The following is a 22,136-nucleotide window of genomic DNA, read 5'->3' as shown; positions in this document are numbered from 1 at the left end:
CTGTATATAACTAACCCTTTATGTAACAAGTGCTAGCTGGATAAAATAAAAGTGTTTCAGAGACAAACTATCTGCTCATGTTTAAGTGTAATACATTTTTCCACCCTTCATACATTGTGTAAACACACAGATACTCACATAGGCTTCATAATCACAGGACTGGAAGATGAGCTTCTCGGGATGATGTTGCCAGTACTGCACCGGTGTGGATGAGGCCTCATTTGGTGGCCGCAACGTGATTGGCTCACACCACTCGCCTGCCTGAAACACACAACCAATTCAACATTAAGATGCAAACGAGATCACAAGAGATTAAATGACTTTAAGGCCTGAGTCTAAGTATCTTCCATGGACATAACTTGTTGGCCTGAGTTTTGGTTCATGATGTGACAGCTTTTCTGACTGAACACGAACACACTTCAAAAAACATCCCAGAGGAAATTAAATTCAAATGAATTGCTCTCAGCTTTTAAATGTTCCAATATTTTAGCTGAGTTTCGTGCATTTTTACCCAGTGAGGTTTGACGTTTAAACAAAGGAAATACCAAAATCCTATCACAATACTACAAATATCTATGGATAGCAATCAAGCTTATGTTACATTCCAATTTGATGAAACCAGGTGATTTTTGCATGAAGAGGTATAAACACACACACATACTGTGCCAAAGACTGCATGTTTATGCGTCAGTCCATATCTGATTGCTTGTGTATTTAATCCCCTTCAAAAAGCTGCTGAGGGAGCGAGGAGGTGAGACTTTATGGTCAGATGTGGAGATGTTGGATAACAGCTTTGGGATAGAAACAGTGGGAACATGGGAACAAATGCACATCAGTCAAAACTATGCTAAACTCCACCGGCTTAACATTTAGGGGGATTATTGGCAGAAATTGAATATACTGCCCACAAGTATGTTTGTATAAGAGTTTAATCACTTGAAATAATTTGTTTTTCGTTGCCTTAGAATAAGCCTTTTATGTGTCCTTACGGCAAGGGCCTTGCTTTACATAGGCGTGTTTCTGCAGCCAGACAAATCATCTTCACATTTCTTTCACATTTTGAAATGAAAACCTAATACGCATGGAAAAATGCCATCCTATCTAGTATGTGTGGTATGTGTAGGCCACTGTAGTTCCCTAGTTCCTCACTAGTTGTTCCACCATTAGACAACGGCCACTGAGAGAAGAGAAACATTAGAAATGTTTCGACAGTCAGATAAGGGTAATGATACAGAGAGTAAAGACTAATAAAGATCTCTAATAGTTATGCTTCTCATCTGGCAGAGCTGAGTCATCAGTCCCACCTCAGTGGAGACAAGGGAGATACAGTGTGACACACACTTGAGATATTCATCAGGAAAACCACAAGAGTGTGTGATAATCTACAATGATAAGACACAAAAAAGACCCTAATCATACTGAATCAAAATACAGCTGCCGCCTTAGATGTGTGCACACATCTGTCCATGTGTGTCTGTGTGTGTGCGTTTTTCAGACTTTGTGCTGCTGTTGATTGTGGCTTGCAAAGTTGTAATTTTGCATTTGGATAAGAATAAAGTTGCTTATTTGGAAAAATCTCTTGATTAAGTTTTACATCTTTGATGAAAATCAAATTCAAAATGCCCGTTTTTTAGGGAGCTACTAGCAGAGATGATCATTTATTTGCTCATTCCATTTGTAAAGATGCCAAAACAATAGTTGCAGTCACACTAAACTGTGTTTGTAGTAAACTAATTTTAAACTATTAAACTACAAACTGTAAACTGTAAACTGCTGGTGTCAGATGGTCGGGCTGCTGCAGAAGATTAATGATAGGTTTCAAACAAAAACAGACAGCATAAAACAATTTTGGTTGACATCTCAGATATGTTCGGAATTAAAAATGACTAACATTTTTCCATTAATAATTTTGAAATATGACATTTGCCTGACAGCTAATTAGCATATTATGCTATCTTCCACGTCGTAAAATTACAGGGTACAGTAGTGTTTAAGGATCATGTCATGTCAACCTGAGGAAGGCACAGTCTAAAATAAAGACATTATCATACTTGCAATGCTATTCTACAATCACTAGAAATTAGCTGTCAAACATTTGTAGCGTGTGCTTCCTCTGAAATAACCTCACCGCTGCTATTATGAGGAAGGAGAAAACGTTGACGACAGACTGATTAGTTCAGAGGGAAAATATCCAATATATAAAAACAACAACCCCCAGTGAGGGGAGTAATGCAGGAATCACAGTGTGATGAGCTGCTAACGAGATGTATTCAATAACCCTGGTGAATTTCATCTCTTCTGTGGTGTCCACAGCATGTTGACATTAGAGGAGCAGCTTTAAGATGCATTCAAGAAACCTTGTAAATGTGAGAGAAAATTCGAATCTTCAGCCAACTTTAAGTTTAATTACTCACATATTCTTGAAACCAGACCTGGTGTGCGATATTAACAGCCATCATTTAGGATAAGACACAAACTTGGCGCCTTTCAAGGTTCCCTCCCTAGATACCAAGGCACCAGGCATCTGGACCCGATACACTGTCACAAGGCTTACTAACTATATGTATCAGACTTGGCCTGCTGCTCGGCAGAATCTGCGATGATGCCTTACTGTTCAGATGTTAGACATTGTCTCAGTTCGGATCTGAGCTATCTTCAATAAAATCTTTCAACTTAACTCATCACTGACTCCTGAGGTTCCATCATTGGTCATCTCACCTTCCTGCTGCAGCCAGCTTGTGGTAATTGATGCACCATGAATTAGGTAGTTATTAGAAAACCAATCAACTCTTGTGATCAAACAAATAATCAGATAGTCATGCCCATCTCTAATCTACATGCCCCCATTAATGATTTCTACAATCAGGTTTTTGAGGAAAGCGTAAATTGATGATAAATTATTACAAGACTATTCATTCAGCCTCTGTGACCATTCATAATATTCCTCCTGAGTCCACCCCTCACTCCCCATCCCAGCCTCCATTCATCCCTCCATCCTCCATCTTTCCTCACCATGCTGACTTGAGCCATCTGTCGTTCCAGCTTGGATCGCGGCACGTCCTCGAAGTAGTTGTCGTTGCTGCGCTGTCTGCGTCGAGCGTCTGCCTGCATGATAAGATGCTGCACGTCTAGAGATCCGCCCGGGACCCCCGCCGTGTACGCTGCCTGGCCCACCGACGGGCTGAGCTGGGGAGGAGTGTGGTTCCCGCCGGGCTCCTGGGACAATATGAGGGGTAAAATAATTTGGAAAAGGTTGGAAAGCAACGGAGGGTTCGTTCATCATTGTGCTGTGTCACTGCTGCAAGTACAGTAAGTAGGGCAGTCGCATTCCCACTACAATACATGGTCACATAACATTTTTCAGCTCCAGTGTTGCCATGTACGAGTATCTGAAATTGTTCTTATTGTTCTTGTTAGGAGGCAAAGACATTGTCTTGTGAGCAGAAGCTCTCGGCAGGTTTGTGAGTCTTTAAGCACAGAACTAAAGCCTCACCACTTCAGTGTTAAAGAGGCCATAGCCCGGAAGTGCCAATTACAATGGGTGTGTATTCACGTCATTACTCGTCTATGAAGCCCTAGAAGTTCAGCCACTGCTGAGAGCGCAGGGTTTGATTGTTTTCCTGAGCTCTACAACGCGGAAATGGATCGCAGCAGTGCGGCAAACACTTCATGGAGGACAAACTTCATGGACACAGCACCAAACTTCACCTAAAACGTATATTACAATATAATATATATGTATATAACAATATTTACAAACCGTAAAACTGTCTTTGTGTGCTTGTTCTGTCGTTTGGCATTAGCGATCGTCGGCTACAGGCTAAGCTATCATCACAGTAACCACAACGTTATCCAAGCTCCAGGCGTCCTGCAGCAATCTTTCACTGTCACAGTGTCACTGACTCTGGCTCAGACTCCGGATCAAATGCTTAAGGGATTACGGCGAGGGGTCGTGACGACGACATTAGTCAGTGTTTTGTTAATTGCTAGCGGTGCATCTGCCTTTCCAGAGGGGGAGCTGCGGGTCTGAGAGCTGACGTGCCAATGACCAGGTAACTGGTCATTGGTAACATGAAGTCATAACATTTATGTTATGACTTCATGTTTTCAAGTGCGCCTCCATATCTCACATATGAGCCTCTTTAAGGCATGCTAACAGAAAGACTTGACTGTTGAAAGAGAATTCGGACTCTCACATGTTTTGATGTTGAAATGTTGTTGCAAAATAGAAGGTCATTTATTTCTCTGGATAAATCACTTTCAGGTGACTGGTTTTCTCTCTCATGACTTTCTTTGTTTTTCTGGCATTACATCATTTCATTCTCATCCTGAGCCTCATTGTGTTCATTCAAACATTCTCTGCTTCTCTTTGTATTATGTTATTATGATATAGAGTAACACAGCCCAACACTGCTCATACACTGGAATTGAGCCTGTATTGAGCCGTACTAATAATAATCGATCAATTATTCCAGTTAATTATGAGACTCTTGATCAAGCAGACATGCTGCTATTCTGTGTTTTATATGTTAAAATGACCATATATTTGTTTGTGGACATTTAACATTTGATTTCCAGAATAATTGATCAAAATCGAACTGACTGATCAAAAACAAAAACGCTATCATTATGGGCAAAACTGCAGGATAACATCACTCAAGGGGTTGTGTGTTTTATTTTAGTAAACGATTAGCTACACCACAAATATTTAATTAACATTTTTAGCAAAGTACATCATTTTAATTTTCAAATGGACGATTTGGGATGAACAGAAATGAGCAGAATCATCCAGACAGACACTCATGACTCCCTTGGCACTAAGAGCAAAACCCTATTGTGGGGAACATTAGAGCATAGCACCGATGTGATTAGTAACCAGGAAAAGGTCAGCCATTTTGTGCCTGTCTGCGATGTTTGGGTGGTGACAGCAGCAGTAACAGCAGCGGCGGCAGCAGCAGCAGCAGTGGGGAGGCTGTGTTTTCCTCAGAGATATGTGCAGCCATCAATGATTCATTCATAATAATTTCAATCTGTGTTGGTTTAGTCACTGAATGTCATCATGACTCACTCACCCTGAGGGAGATGGCCCGCGGTGGTTTTTGTGGAGTGTCTTCGTGTAGCCGGTCCCCCAACGAGGCCAAGATCCGTTTTCTATGTCCGATAAGACTTATCTTCAATACCTGGGTAAACACACAACAAGAAAAGATATTTCCTATTTGTTTAACATTTGTTAATTCAAGTTTTGGACAGTTGCTTGACCATAACTAACTACATGCATTACCAACGGGACACTGGGAAATGTTACTGCTATTTATTGTTTCATTCAAAAACAAGAAAGATTGTGTATTTGTGCAAACACACAAAAATAACCGGTGTGACACCTGTGTTTAAGCTGTATGTCGTTGTACATTTAAGACTTTATGCAGTAAACATAGACACAAGGTTCCACATGGAATAAAACCCCCGCTGTAATTTAGTACTTTGGTCTTTTCTCTCAGTCAAATGGATAAAAAAATAAAAAATCAATACCTTTCAACAGAGAAGACAATGAGTGTTAACCAGAGCCAGAGTCAAAACTTAATGGAAAATAGAAAAGAATCAAAACTCCAGGTCAACTTTGGACAGCGTCCAGAAGAAAACACAGTTAGTTACTGGGGTTTCTACAGAGACAACGAGATTACGAGGCATTTTCTGAACAAACGAAAATGATTGGTGAAAACCAATCTGCAGCCCAAGTAGGCGCTGGTAGTGGGTCAATGGTACGTACAGCCACAGATTACACGATGCTACAGTGGCTTGTGAGTTCAATATACACTTACTGACACTTGCGGTTCAGAATGAGCTGACAAAGTTTGTACCCTGAGGAAGCAGCAACAAAAGTCCCTGTGTCAGAGTTTGTAGTCCCAGTTCCTATTTGTGGTTATTTTTGGCCGATGTATACCTAAGTAAAATATTCTGCTGTCAGGCCTCACGGGCTTATATCTCGGGGTCTTTTGGAATGTGAGAGAATATTTGTGTATTTGTGTATTTGTGTGCGTCTTCAGGGCAAAAGGTGGTAATTAGCTCCAATCTGAGGCCTTGCTGCGAGTCTAATGATTCTCCAAACAGTCTTGCTTGGAGTCAGCACAATCACAGAGACACACACACACACACACACACACACACACACACACAGAGTTCATCATCAGCTGCACCAATTACTGCCCTACATCTGCTCGAGAAACAAAAATATAGACTAACAACAAGGGCAGAGGTGCAGGAAGCACATACTTTGGATTTATGTGAAGACGAACCTAAACAGAACAAAAATAAACTTAGCATTTGCATAATTAATACAACAAGCTGAAAAATGCTAAGCTCTTCCGTTTGGTGTTTACTTTACTTTGGACGTTTTACAATTGTCAGTGAGTCACAGTCCGTGAGGGGAAAAAGGACATTTTGAATGGTGTACCATCACTGTGTCAAACTCCCTCTTCCTCTGCATGGAAACAATGTGTTTTAATTGTTACATTTAGACAGATCAACAGGAAACAGACTAGAACTGGGACTAGCGGCTAGTGAAACTAATTGGCGTATTATGGCCACCCTGTGCTCCCTCCACCACTTCATACTCTCATCTGTCCTCTCTCTCTGGTGTTTTTATGGACATGGTGTTGATGATATTAAAGCCTCTCTAACACTGTCTTTCCACTGACACTGGACACTCTCGGCTTAACTAACAGATGATGTACAAATGTCAGCATCATCCATGAGCTTGAGATTTAGGGCAAAAGTGATGCACTGTTTTCACCACTTTTCAACAAAAGAAATGTCCGCTGGCTCTTGTCTCACTTTGGGCTTCAGGAATTGTGTCACATTTCATTTAGTGAAGTTGCCATTTGTTCATTTCTTTTTGACTTTTAAAAGAAAACGTGTGTGACGACTCTACATTATAGTGAATGACCTCAATTTTATGCAGCAAACACACATGGTTATGAAATATTCAGATAGTATGACACTCACACACACACAGAGCATACCTGCATGTGCATCCGTGTATTACACTTTGCCTTATGCAACAGCATCTACTTCAACTACAGTACAAGCGTCAACCTCAGCCTGAAGTTCAACCATCGCCATGGCAACACTGAGCAGCAGTAGTCAGCCACCCACACTCACTCATCTTAAAAAAAACGCCAGATATAAAATGTATGTACTTTTAAACGTGCACATGAATGTATATATATATATACAGTACATACATCAGAGTCTGGGAATCATGAATGATGATGAGCCACACATTGTCACTGCAGCAGCAGCATATATCTGGATTATTACAGTTGAAATGAGTGTTTCTTGTCACATGAACAGCATTTTCAGAGTTCTGCTGCTGTGGATTTCTTTTCTTCTACTGTATTCATGGTTGGTCCGGTCAGTCTCAGCAGACAGACAGTGACCATTAGCAGTTGTAGATCACCTGAGCCTACAAGGACTGACCATGAAATGCACACCCCACTGTTTACCTTTAGCTGTAAGGGTCACGTTTATTTTGGTTTATGACGACTTTCTGCTTAAAACCAGGGACACAGTTCATGTTCTATGATTTATATGACTAACTGCTACGCCTTCACGTACCTGAAAGGAGGTCGTTCTTAGTTTCTTTTAGTTGTAAACATGAAATTTGTCCTCTCAGGTTGCTGTTAACCACGGCAACATAAATCACTCACTTCTCTGATTTCAGAGCTGTAGTATGATGGGATGTGGAGCGCCGTTTGCCTCCAGTATTTGGATGAGCTGCTATGTTTGTGTGTCTTTTGTGTTCTTGTGTGTGTGTCGATCAATCCTCTAATCCTGTTAACAGTCCCGTTAGTCCAGACTGAACAGGCCTGATTAACGGATTAGCCGCCACACATACGGTTAACGGAGCTGTGCTGTCTCGCGGCCGTCTCCTCTCTGAACTCCCTGCTGTCACTTTACTGCAAAAATCAATATCATTCTTTGTCATGTCGGGATCAATGTTCCACCTTCCAGTTATTTTTAATTCTGTCTTTTTTTGAAGTAGAAAAGAACGCTGGCAAAAATCTCGCTGTAACACTTTCAAGGGAATTACATGAACGTGCCCAGCAGGTTTCATATGGGTGCTTGAAGTCCTTGAAGTGCTTGAATTTTGGATGAAGTCATTGAAACTGTGACTGGATTTCTTTCACAGTTCACTTATTAGAGGGAGGATTAGAAAAGTGTTCAGTCCGGTCATTATTGTGTATAAATATGTAATTACATAAACCACAAAAATGAAAATGACCTTGAATTACAACAATAAATACATAATGACATAGTTTGCAGTGATAAGGGTTGAATGGAGAATGTCAGTGATTGAGGACATTAACAGCGACCTCGCTTTTTGGGGACACTGGACACAAAGCACCTTTGTGTCCTTGTTTCCCACTGGAGGGAAGGTTGGAAGCTGGTCGAGTCACTGAAGCAGAAAACCCAGTGAGGGAAACAACATGCTCAAGTTAGCACAAACTTTTAATGATGGACATGGAGAGGGGACTGAAAACACTTTCATTTTTGTCTTTACTTCTGTCTAATTAACACCGACTGGCGTAAATGTCCCTTTCGTCAACCTCATACCGTCCTATTCACCATTCATCGGCCCATATTCCCTTGACCTCAAATGTCTGCTCATCATCTGCTCTTGCACGTCTCTCCTCTCCTGCCTGCTTTGTCCTACAGCCAGATGATAGCAGGAGAGGCTAAGAGGAGAATAAATAATGTGAGTGTGTTTGTGATGAAGCTCTGTGGTTGGAAGAGCTTTTTCTGGTGCACCTTGTGTGTACCTTGTTCTGCATGCCCATGTCAATATGACCGATCACTTTCCCCCTGCAAACTGTGAGGGTGAGACATCTGTGATAGCATCAGACGGCCTCAGCCCCTCAGGCGCCATTTTCTAATGGTGTGCAACTGGGGTTCAACCTGCCTCCCTCCTCTGTCCCCCTCCCCCGCTGTCCCCCTCCCCCTCTGTCCCCAGCACCACTCGGAAGAACACTGAATAGATTTTTCCAGATTCAAGAATCACTGGCGTCAGGTAGCTTGAACGAGCAGCACGTATACAGCACGTACACAGCTGAGTGTACTTCCATTGACAAACATTGATGTCAATGCGACTTCTGTAGTTTGAAAAAATCGTGAGGTCATTTCGACTTTGATAATACTCGACATACTGCTGGGTTTGTACTGAATAACTTAAAAAATAAATATCACAAATATGCAGTCCTATTTCTGCATTCAAATATCTAAAAAATGATCAGCGTGTGATCTTTTACAATTAGCCAAAATGAAGGGATCAGTTGTTCTATTCAAGGTAAAGGACCATTTGGTTTTTGGTTCCCTTTTAATAACGTCATGTAAATCCCAGTGAGTAGGACATATGTGCAGCTACCAGCCAGTTTGTTGTCTTTTACTTTGTCACTGATGGATCCACCGCAGCCATCGTCCTCTTCCTCCTCGTCCTCTTCCTCCTCGTCCTCCTCATTTACGTCTTTCTCGCCGTTAGCTCCAGTTTAATCGTCCTGTCTCTCTCTTGTTGCATATTCAAATCAAATGAACTGGACAGTAAATCACAAAGACGGTCTGTTCAGGCAACATTGTACGCACTCACTTCTTTGTGCCTCTTTTGAGCTTTTATTTGTTATGAAGACAATAAGGCGGGATGGGGGCGGGGTCAAATCAATGTGCTGTGTGTGTAACTGGCGTTAGACGTAATTAATCAACCTCATATCAGAGCTGTAGCTTTCACACTTTATGCTCTTACTCTATTTTTAGACTCAATTCCTCGAGATGTGTTTGTCTATTGGCACAAACTAAAAGAAAAAGGTGTAATGACTAGTTTGAAACATTCACGGATTGATATCGAGTATATGAGCCAACAGTCGTTTGGCATTAAACCAAGAGCTACAGTGGAAATCAAAGGAAGAAAAAGACTTTATATCTTGTTTGTTGAATCTGCATCAAAAAAAACAACAACAGTTGTTTATGACATATTTAGGCTTTGCAGCTTTTATATTTGTACATGTTTGACTATTAGCTGAGTACGGAAGAGTGTTAGAGCCACAAGAAAAAAAGAAATAATATTACAGAAAAAGTCAGAATTCGGACTTTAATCTCAAAATTGATGCTGCCTAACCCTAACCCAGCAGCAACCACTGGAGGAAAGGTTTTCACACTCCTCCCTGGTGAAGAAAGAAATTATACAGAATTGACAGTGAGTCATAATTTGAACATTTAAGTTAACAACATAAAACCCTATGAAAAAGAATTTTGCCCAATAATTGCAGTATAATTATTATAATGACATAAACGTGAGAATGTGCCCACAAGACAACAGTAAATGTGAATTGTTATGCAACGCGGTTAATACAAGATGAGTCATGTGCTTGTAAAGGTGTGGACGTTTACGCTTGGTTCATTTTTCACTCGGAATATTGATGCATTTAGAACCCTTGACACTTAATCACCGCAGTCACCTTCCACATCCTCCTCCTCCACGACCGCTGCCTTTCATCACTCCATCCCTCACTTTGTGTGTGTGGCATGATCAGTAGTGATCTGCTTGCACTCTTAATTGATTACTCTCTCTTTCTCACACACACACACACACACACACCTCGTTCATCAAAGACAGTCGTTGACATAAGGACAAACTTTTGCAACCAAAATTGTGACAAAGGGCAAATTTGTGTTTCATCAGTGTTTCCGTTTTTGCTGAAATGTATGTTGCAGTTCATATGAGATTTATTATTATTATTGTTATTATTATTATTATTACTACTATAAATAAATACTATTGATTTAATGCATGTGTTATTTAATATTTCCTGAGTAAAAAGGTCCTCACTCTGGAAATAACAGCATTAGCCCATTATGCTAACCATATTCATCACAGCTGCGTTTGTGTCCCTGATGAGAACCTCAACTTAAATACACACACACACACACACACACACACACACACGCCACATTACAATGAGGGTGGGCTACACTGGAATGAAACCGGATACCTCTGGGTTGCTTGGCAACCCAGAGAGTAGAGTGAAGTTGTAGCTGAGGGTGATGCATTAAAAATGATGGACCAATGGGATGATGTCACACACACTGAGAAAAGCAGGCAGCCAATGGGAGGGGCCTGTTAATAAGCCCGCCCACATAGACACACACATATATCTCCATTAATAGCAAGAGAACCGTAACTATGACTGCAAGCACATTGTGTGTGTGTGTGTGTGTGTGTGTGCAGCTCACGAATTGAATTTACCAATGAGATAAGAGAGGAAATGGTTCATGATGTTTTCTTAATAAATAATCTTTACTGTGCACAACAGCACATCTCTCCTCAGGCACCAAGCTGTGTGTATATGTGTGTATTTGTAATTGTACAAATACTCTCTGCTGTTTTGGGGAAGGAGATTTCTACGTTTCTATATGACACAGAAACAAGTCTACATATGAAAGTAAGTAAGACTGCATCAGAAATGTCTGTGTGAGATCTGTGACATAACACAGGTACACACACAAGCAGGTTCATTAGAAGCTTGTAATCAACCATATGTGGACATCACGCTGCTGCTGCTGCTGCTGCTGCTGCTGACACGTTCATGCAAAGTGAAAACATTACAATAAGACTTCAAACAACCACAGATGAAGCTTAAGTATGAGATTTACTGAATTGTCTTTGACTCAGGGCCAAAAATCAGGAGTTTGAAATTGTGTTAAACCGCGTTGTCATTCATTCCTTATTGCAGAGATCAATGGACTAATGTGTGTTTGAGAGTCAGTCTTTGTTTGATCAGGTTTTTCTGCATAGGTCAAACATTATGGGTTAGCTCACTGTAGTTAAGATGTGCCGTGTCCTCTCTGCTTCAAGGTTATCCAACATCACTAATACGTTTGTCTTACATTCACGTCAACAGCAACGACGAGGACAGAAAAAGACTAAAATAATAATATGTCAACACTTGTGAATGCATGTTGATAAAAGAGAGGAGCGATAAAAGAGAGGAGCGACGGCAGAATGAATGTGTCGGTGGTTTTGTCACTAAGAGTCCATCTATCTCAACGACTGGCAGGAGGCTTAGCGTTAGGCCGTGTCATGACTGATCGACGCGGCGCGGGAAGTTAACGCTCCAGCTCCAGTCTTTGTGTTGCTCTGTCCTCAGTCCTGCTGAGACCTGTCTCGTTCTGTCCCACCATTTTTTTCCTCCTGTCTTGCACAATCAGTCTTGCACAATCACAGTTATCATTTTCCCTAAACAGGTTTACACAGGCTGGGAAATGGGAACTTTTCAGCTGAAGCAGCTGAGAGGACTCTAAGAAGCCGTTACTTCTATCACTGTAAACTTAAATCACTGTGTTAAATGAAGATGAAGCATTTTAAACCTCGACTTCCCTCTTCGTAGGCACTGCTTTTTCTCTTGTCCCAGATTTCACTTCTCTTGCATCGACCCAGCGTACGCTACTGCATGCAAATGAGAATTTGACATAAATTAGGGCAGCAAATGGATTTCAGTGGATTTAACTGTAGTGATAACATTGATTTTTTTTCTTCAATATTTGCTTGAAGACTTGGAATTCGCCTTTTACAAAGTCCTGTTACGAGCTCAAACAAACCAAAGAGAGCACACATGTGCACACACGTCAGCATCGCCGCCGCTTATTATGCAACTCAGAAAAGTAACTTCATTTTCAGAAACACAGACACAGAAACAACGGAAAAACACAGACGATGCTTCAGCGCTGCGCTCATCCTCTCATGTCCCTGAAGAACACACTCCTACACACTAAATGTACCAAAAACATTCATCTTGTAGCAGTGTTGACTGAGTTTATTTAAAAGCACCTCAGCTCTGCAGAGGACGAGCACGAGAAGCAAGTGAAGAACAAAAGGCTCACGGCTCAGCATCACATCTCTTCTCTCTCCGTCTCCATCCTGTCTCACAGTAGCTTACCTCCACACCCAAGACGGGACTTTGTCCAAAAGAAACCCAGAGAGGTGGTCTTGTGCTCGGGTTTCCTCTCCGCTTTGGCGCTGTCCAAAACAAGTCTTTATGTCTTTGTCCCTTTGTGTTTATCTCTCCTTTTGTCGTCCTTTTCCTCTCACACTCTCTCTCTCTCTCTCTCTCGCTCTCTGCAGATTTCCTCCGCTCACCAACTCCTCCTCTTTCTCTCTTTCTCTAGCTTGCAGCAGTCAGACTACATCTCCTGCACGTCTCTGCTTGAGCGCTTGCTCTCTCTCTCTCTCTCTCTCTCTCTCTCTTTACCCAGTTTACATTTTCCCCTCCTCCTCCTCCTCCTCCTCCTCCTCCTCCTCTTCTCCATCTCGTCACTATGGAGACACTGGGCTCATACAGAGCAGCTTGTGCTCACAAATGTGTGTCTGTGTGTTGCACGAGTTTAGACGAGTTCATCAAGCAGCACAATCATCACTATGATGGGAAAGTGTATAAAACATGAGCGTATATTAACAGTGTGTACACACACACACACGCACACATGCTTCAAGGTTCAGCAGAGAGAGAGATGACTTCATGATGAGTTCATGTCGTTTCCTTGTTGGTTTCAGACACAGACAAGTTCCGACATCTGGTGGAAAATGGCTCGCAGCAGAGAAATTCCCACTCCCAATGTGATTGCAATGAGTCTTTAGAAATGTTCCTTTAGGCGTCAGCGTGCACAACATTTATCCACAGCTTTAACCAGTAAGAAAGAAAACTTCCTTTAAGAATGTGGAAGACAACGAGGACCAACGCTGGAGCCTGTGAGTGTTTATATTAAGCATGTGCATGAGATTTTCACATCAATGAAATCCAAACCCACAAAGCTTCACGTCGCTCTGACTATTTGTGTCTTTATGAGATGCCACAGTCTGCTCTTGTATAAATATACCATCCATTTACATTCAGTTTACAAATCCACTTCAATGAATACTTTAAAAACTAAGGGAATATGTTGGGTAGTCTCAGTGGTCACTGAGGACGATTAGGGTTATTTAACTTATTTAACAACCTTTTTAAAGAACTATAACATTCACACATGTAGTTTTATAATCTGTTACATTTATGCATCTAAATAAAGAAATTAAAATCTGTATTTCTATTGATTCAGTTTGATCTTTTAATGACGCGAGTGTCATTGTTTGTATTTTTGCGTGTATTTGCCGCTCATGGATCACGTGAGAGATTTACACTCACAGATGCACAGGAGAACAATTCCCATGATGCCACACTGCTTCCCCACTTCAGAAATGACTTACTGTACATTTAACTCTTCTGATCTGAAGGTGGATTTTTGAAACCCGCTTACGTCGACATCATTTTGATCTCAAATAAATCAAATAAGTGTGTGTGTGTGTGTGTGTGTGTGTGTGTGTGTGTGTGTGTGTGTGTTGATCCAAACACGTCAGTTCACACACGTCTCATTTGTTTAACGAGGCAAAAACAACTTCCTGTACCGAGAGTGGCGGTCATTTAAATACTGAGACTATTTATAGACTCATTCATGTTCTATGAAATATTCAGACATCAAGTACAAAGTGTATATATACATATATGAAGAAATACGTGCAGTACTTTGACGTCAGCTGAGTAGGACGTACCTTCAGTGTGATTCACACGTGTTTACACGTCTCTGTACAAACGCCTCAGGAGGGTTCACGTAAGTGACGCTGCCGCCTGTCCGAGTGTTAAACATGCACTTACACTTTAGCCACAGGCTCAGGTGGTGGAGGGAGGGGGGTCGGAGGGGGAGGGGTCACACACATTCTCTCCCGACACCTCCCACTCTTTATCTCCTGCACGGTGAGAGCTCTACAACCGGAAGTGCAGGCTCCATATAAGGCTGCATGAGAGAGACAGTGAAGTACACTGCAGTCCTGAGGCAAATCACACACACACACACACACACACACACACACACACACACACACACACACACACACACACACACGCGCTGTACGTGAACACTGCATGAAAGAAACATGCAGCACGAAGCGTACACATACACGTCTTTGTGGTGTGAAAACTCATGAATATGTTAATAATAGGTGAACTCAGTGTGGATGCATGTTAAGTGTGTGTGCAGGTATTATGGTATGTATAGGATTTAATCCTGCAGGAACCATCTGCTGTTGGGATGTGGGAAAATCTGTCCATTTGGAAACGTGACAAAGAAGGTGATACCACACACACACACACACACACACACACACACACACACACACACAGAATATTTGGAATAGTGTCAGGAAAAGGCAATCCAGTACACACACATATCTCTTGTCTCTATGGTAACTACTAGCCGCCATGGCAACTGAGTCCACGCGTAGAAGAAAGACTGAACTCTCATGACTGTCCTCAATTTATTTTTGACTGTTACGCTCATATGCACGTGCCCGTGCACGCACACACACACAAACACACACAGACACACATATTCCCAATTCTGTCAGTGTGTGCGTGTCCTTGTATTTGTTACCACTTCGGGGTCTACTCTGGCATAAATCCTGACCTTTCAGGACCAGTAGTCCTCATGGAGACCAAAACCAGAACGAGGTACTGGTTAAGGTTAGGTTTAAGATTTGGATTTAGGTGACGGGTTTAGAGTAAACTGGTTAAACTGGTTAGTGTAAAGGTCAGAAAAAGAACAGCTGCTTGTGTGTGTATGTGCTTCCTGAAATGACATGCAATCCACACACACACACACACACACACACACACACACACACCCCTATAGGATATGATGACATAGTGAACCATAGCGGATATTTAACCTGAACTATTACACAACTGACTATGGCTTTAATGAAATAAAACAAGATCTCACTTGTACAATACATTTAAATCTCAATGTGACTTCCTAATAAAATAAAGATTAAATCAAAAACTGTATGTGTGTATAATTTTGAAATCAAAATGTTTATTTATATTTATAAAAATTAAAACCAAGACGCTGTTTTGGTTTCTGTAGGCACACAATTATGGAATTAGATTTGTGTCAATATTTTGGAACAACTCAAACAAAAATGAACCACACAATCAAAAAAGACAAATATCAATTTAATCATTCAAAAATATTGTATTTTATTTGCGTGAAAACACACTTTTTGTTTGCAATGATGGGAATTTTGTTTGCTCTGACTCTGACCGAGGTTTTTGGTGCAGTAGGTAGCTTAGTAAGCCCCGCCCATTTTCAGAATAACAAAGTGAGGGAGCGCAAACGCAAAAGAATCGCAGCAAACACAATTCCCATCATCGCAAACAAAAAGGTTAAATCCATATTTTTACTTTGTTTGTGTTGTTTGAAAATATCGACACAAATCTAACTCCATAATGAATGAGTTGTTTTAATGGAAACAGGAAAGGGCGCCACCATCTTGTGATGCCGTGTTACTAAAACCATTTGTCCATTTAATCACGATCATCAGCTGACGGACAACATGATGATGATGATGCTTGTTGACAATTTCATTCTTTCTAGTATGTGAAGAAGACCTGTAGACCACTCTACTCTCATATGTGAAGACCTGTAGACCACAGTATTCTCATATGTGAAGACCTGTAGACCACTGTATTCTCATATGTGAAGACCTGTAGACCACAGTATTCTCATATGTGAAGGCCTGTAGACCACTGTAGTCTCATATGTGAAGACCTGTAGACCACTGTACTCTCATATGTGAAGACCTGTAGACCACAGTATTCTCATATGTGAAGACCTGTAGACCACTGTAGTCTCATATGTGAAGACCTGTAGACTACAGTAGTCTCACATGTGAAGGCCTGTAGACCACTGTACTCTCATATGTGAAGACCTGTAGACCACAGTATTCTCATATGTGAAGACCTGGAGACCACTGTAGTCTCACATGTGAAGACCTGTAGACCACTGTACTCTCATATGTGAAGACCTGGAGACCACAGTATTCTCATATGTTAAGGCAAATGTTCCTTGAGGGCCAGAAACGATCTGCACTCCATTGTCGTGAATGTGACTTTCCAAAATAAAATCCATGTCTAATGGCTGAGCTCTGGGTTCTCTGAGGACTCACTCACTCACTCCAAACCAGATCAATTTGAAGCCTTGATGCAGTTGCTTTGCAACTTCCCTTTTTCGCCACTCTCACATTGGTGGTCCAGCTGAAGTGAGAGGCAACAGCTCCACCATGTGGACGTTTACAGGACAGCACACTGCAGGAAAATGTATATTATGCAAATCCAGGTATCTGTTGTTTCTACAGTAAAGAAAAGTACATTTTAAACAAAAGATCCTGTGTCTAATTCTGAAGAAACAGAAGAAATCAAATTCCTCACAGCTCTCTGTGATGAAGATGAGAAAATGTAAATGATTTGTGAGACAGATGATAGATTTAATCTGGGGACCTGGGAGATTAAAAGCAGCTGTCTGAGTTCATTATTACCTCCATAAACCAGGAGAAAATGAAAAGCCTGCAAAGCATCTTAAACAACGACAAAGATGCTCAACAACTGCTGCTCGATCACACAGCGCTCCATTTACAATCATCTGACACGACGCAATAAAAGCATTATGCACAAAAATGGATGCTATAATCACCAAATGTGTCATTTTTCTGGAGTCATTTGTGATCTTTGTGCTGTCAATTAACTAAACAACAACACACAGCACACTTCAAATCTCTGTCAATACAATAAAATAATCATTCTAGCACAGAGCGTTTCTTTAAAATAAGTCCTGAAAATAATTCTAATTCAAGTAATTAGCTAATTCTGTTTTATGCCAATTGAATAAAATACAATAAATAAAAGTTATAAAGAAGAAAAATGTTATTTTACTCCACGACAATTATTGTTGAAATAATCTGCAGTTTAGGCGGGATTAAAGTTCATAGTGAAATCTTAACTGTGTAAGAAATCCAATTATGCACAATGTGCACACTTGACCAGTTTTAATTATGAAGCCATTTAAATAATTCATATTTGTTCAATAATTTAAAACAATCTCATTTAGATTTAATAAGTGCAGGTCTTGGGGATTTAAATGGACTACTAGTTACATATAGACAGTAATCCCATTCCATCAAAGACTCATCACTTTAATAATCAGATTATTTCACCAATAATGTGTTTTGTTCTTTGATTCAGATTTTTAATCTAGATTTTTGACAATCAACTGAACGACTGTACATATTTAAACACAATAATTGGTGTTAAATTCCTCAAGTCACAGACGAATAATACAGACTTTTAAAATCACACTTTTTCTCTTATACTCTTCAAAGTAAATTTGCTGTTAAGCCATGAAAATATGTTCAGGGTAAACAGACAGATGATTCCATTTTATACACACCTACAAAAAATGACGACATCATTAAAAGTAGAAGCGAGACTCATCCGTTAATATAAGAGTTAAACTGAGAAATTTCTTTGTGATTTTTTTCCTCCTCAGGACTCAATTATCCCTAAAACACACCAATAATGATCCACTATAACTAGTTAAACCTTCATCTAAGTGAGTGAGTGAGTGAGGACAGCAAGGATTAAAAGGTGTTCTGAGGATGTTACTCCCACAGTAACAGGGCTGTACCTATGTGCTCCATCAAACACACACACACACACACACACACACACTTCTATTTTAAAGTACTCCACCAATGGTTGACACTCCCTCCCCTGTCACTGTAGACACCACAGCATCTGTTGCCCGTAGCGATTATCTGGTCATTACGTGAGTGGACGGAGCCTATTTTCACGACACAGTAGAATTTGAATGTCACTGGTTTCTCGGGTGCAGCAGTGACCTCTCCATCGCCCAGAGACCACGTCACCATCCATGACTGATGTTGTTACATTTGTATCATGAAGCTCAGTTCACACAATGTTTATTTATAAACTGATAACTTATCATTCTATTCAATTCTACTTGTATGACGCCAAATCATTACATCCATGATCTCAGGTCTGTACATAGACAACATCAAGGAGAGCAGAGAAACACACCATTCGCACAATGAACAAACACTAGGGGGCAGTGGAGAGAAAAAAACTCCCTTTTAACAGAACAAGAAACCTCTCGTATAACTTAACTCATCTTTTCACATCTATCTATAAATGTAATGTCTATTATATAACTGTCCAACTCTCAGCTCGACAGGCAAACACTTACTCACAAAACCAGTGTGAGCTGTGCAGAGTTTGGCGGCGTTATCGACAGGAAGTGCCGCCCTCTCACACACACACACACACACACACACACACACACAGACAGACTGAACTTTTGTTGTGTAACAGTAACAGTGAGCATTCAAACACATCATCTAAATAATCTAAAGATTGTATCGTGTTCATACACAGTCAGGTTATGAAATAATTCAAATGTGATTCAAGTGTAGGTCGTCCTCCATTTTCAATCCTAAGTGTAAATAACTTGTTAGAGCTTGTTTTTAAAACTCAACAACTACATGACGTCTTACATCCAAATCCTCTTCCACTTCTTAACTGCTTCATTCATTGTTGCTATTGTAGCCAAATACTGATACTGTTAGTGTATATCATATAATATATATATGTACTGTATATATGTGGTTAGATTTGGATGAACACTTTCAGTAGTTGTGCTTGTGCAGCCTCTTGTGGCTTCAGTGTGCATTACATCAAACATAAGCACAAATGCATTTGATAAAACATGAGGGGCGGTGTCTTATTTTTATCTGATGATGAAGCAGAAGATTAATAGCTTGATGTGCATTTAAGATGATTTTAAATACGTAAACACAGACACATGCATTCACACTCTCTCTGTCGCACATATGCATCCACACACACACACACACACACACACACACACAAGCACAGCATGTGGGTGGTTTCCCCAGCACACTCAAACATCTTGCATCCCACATGCTTATATAACTCCCTCTCCACCTCCTCCAGCTGATCACTCATCAATTCATCACTCTTCTCCAGTGAAGAGAAGAACAACCCTTCTTTGCTCAATTTCCATCCATATCTCTCACACACACACACACACACACACACACTGAAATGAGTATGTTAGGTGTCCTCTACATCCCAGCGTGATTTATACTCTCAGCATCAAAGCGCTGCGTCGCTGCAATGAGGTCAGGCTGCAGTTCAAATGTCAAAGCTTGTTATCCATCACAGCTGATATTTACAGATGGAAAAACAGCTGTTATTATTAACACGTGCAACAAGAAGAAAAGCAGCTACAACAACAACAAGGAAAACAGACAAAGATCAAGACAATGGAAGATGCAAATCTGTTTACTCAGCACAGTAATGAGACCAAGTGCCTCATGGGTAACTTTCACATCCACTTCAGCATGGGCTTGGATGTGTGTGTGTGTGTGTGTGACAACCAGCTGCTGCACAAAGCCTCAGCTGTGACTCTACTGTCCTTTATCACATACACAATCATGGAGGAGTAACCCTAACCCTAACCCATTCACAAGCGGTCATAAATATGAAGTTATATATGAGTTATTTGTCCCTGCATTAGGAATATAAATGTCATTTATTTATGTTCTGCTAATTTATGATGCTATTTACTGTAATGCATCTTAAACACCTGAACATAATAGCATCCAGATTTGAACAGCACTTTGTCATAAACTGTTCTTAATGGAAACGATAGACATGTTTGTGTGTATGTGAGTTGAAGGAGAACGGATCTATGAGACTTTTCTGTGTCACCTCATGTGGAACAATCCCAGTCTATTTTGTGTTTGCTGAAGAAATCTTAAAACCAGGTCACAAATCGTCACTTTCACTGTGAGCACTGACAAATGTTACTGCAGTGAATGTAGAGCATTTGTCGCAGACTATTTTCAGCCACGGATTAATACACATTGTGTTCTGTAAGCATTTCTGGCAACAGCACAGCGTATGTGGGTTCACTACAGTAGTAACATGTCGCTTCAGACTCAGGCTTTAACTTTCACCACTGTGTTTTCTGCATCCATTAAAGTCAGTCATCATCTAACCGCTTTATCCTCCACCAGAGGGTCGCGGGGGGTGCTACATCGGGCGATAGGCGGGGCACACCCTGGACAGTTCGCCGGTCCATCGCAGGGCCACACACACACAGATAGAGACAAACAACCATTCACTCTCACACTCACTCCTACGGTCAATTTAGAGTGTCCAATTTACCTAATCCCCACATTGCATGTTTTTGGACTGCGGGAGGAAGCCGGAGAACCCGGAGAGAACCCACGCACACACGGGGAGAACATGCAAACTCCATGCAGAAAGGCCCTTGTTCCAACCGGGGCTCGAACCCGGGTCTTCTCGCTGCAAGGCGAGAGTGCTAACCACTACACCACCGTGTGGCCCCATCCATTAAAGTATAGTATAACAAATAATAATATGATCATAACTATTAACAAATCTCCACTCTCAGCAGAGATAGCGTAGATATAAAGTGAGTAAAAAAACACAATCACCCAACACAGCCGACAAATACTGACAATTCAATTTGTCAGAACCACGGACGTTTGTGGACATCGCTGACGATGAACGGCTGCATCGTCGTGCTTCACCGGTCGTCAGTGAAAGAAAGACACAGAAATAAGAGACTCACGTTGATGAGCTCGATCTCCCAGATCTTCTTGACGAGCTCCATGGAGGTGTAACCGTTGATGAGGAAAGATTTGGTGTAGTCGCCGAGCTCCAGAGACTCCAGCCACTCTGCCACTGACGTGGGGTTGTTACCGTCGTAACCGATGGGCCGCACCTTTGGTACAGAGACACATTTATTCTTCATTTCCTGGGTCAGTGTCATCATGAGTGATTGTGTTTTCTGCTCATGTGACGCAGTGTTAGTTACATAAGCCAGCAGCGACCTGAAGAACCTGCAGCTGTTTTAATTCCACTCATGTTATACTTGGTTGCATTGTCCTTTCTACCCTTTTTATAACTTAATAATACTGAGTGACTTTCTCCACAGAGCAAACATGAGTCGGACTTCTACAGGAGAAGGAGGAGGAGTGATCTCTGAGACGCCCTCACTTCATATCAGGAGTCAAATGGTTATTTCTTTTCTTCACAGAGTTTAAAATCAAACTTTCAGCAGGATTGAGAGGAGGAGGAAGGTGCTGACTGTGTGTG

The 22,136-nt window shown here is 41.1% G+C and overlaps 1 protein-coding gene across 1 annotated transcript in view; it reads right to left on the bottom strand.

Annotated features, from left to right (window-relative positions):
* Positions 1-81: 81 nt before the first annotated feature.
* Positions 82-22,136, bottom strand: part of LOC122762807 (ankyrin repeat and sterile alpha motif domain-containing protein 1B-like) — a gene marked incomplete at its 5' end in the record, with an annotated part of 46,114 nt that continues 24,059 nt past the window's right edge. Inside the window, 4 exons of the mRNA XM_044017974.1 lie at positions 82-261; positions 3,013-3,216; positions 5,073-5,180; positions 21,610-21,762. Coding sequence (XP_043873909.1) covers positions 82-261; positions 3,013-3,216; positions 5,073-5,180; positions 21,610-21,762 — 645 coding nt within the window. The remainder of the gene's footprint in view (positions 262-3,012; positions 3,217-5,072; positions 5,181-21,609; positions 21,763-22,136) is intronic.

Source organism: Solea senegalensis, unplaced genomic scaffold (assembly GCF_019176455.1).
Source record: "Solea senegalensis isolate Sse05_10M unplaced genomic scaffold, IFAPA_SoseM_1 scf7180000016098, whole genome shotgun sequence".
Taxonomy (NCBI): domain Eukaryota; kingdom Metazoa; phylum Chordata; class Actinopteri; order Pleuronectiformes; family Soleidae; genus Solea; species Solea senegalensis.
The sequence above is the reverse complement of the archived record's forward strand: the minus strand, read 5'-3'. Positions and strand labels throughout refer to the sequence as shown.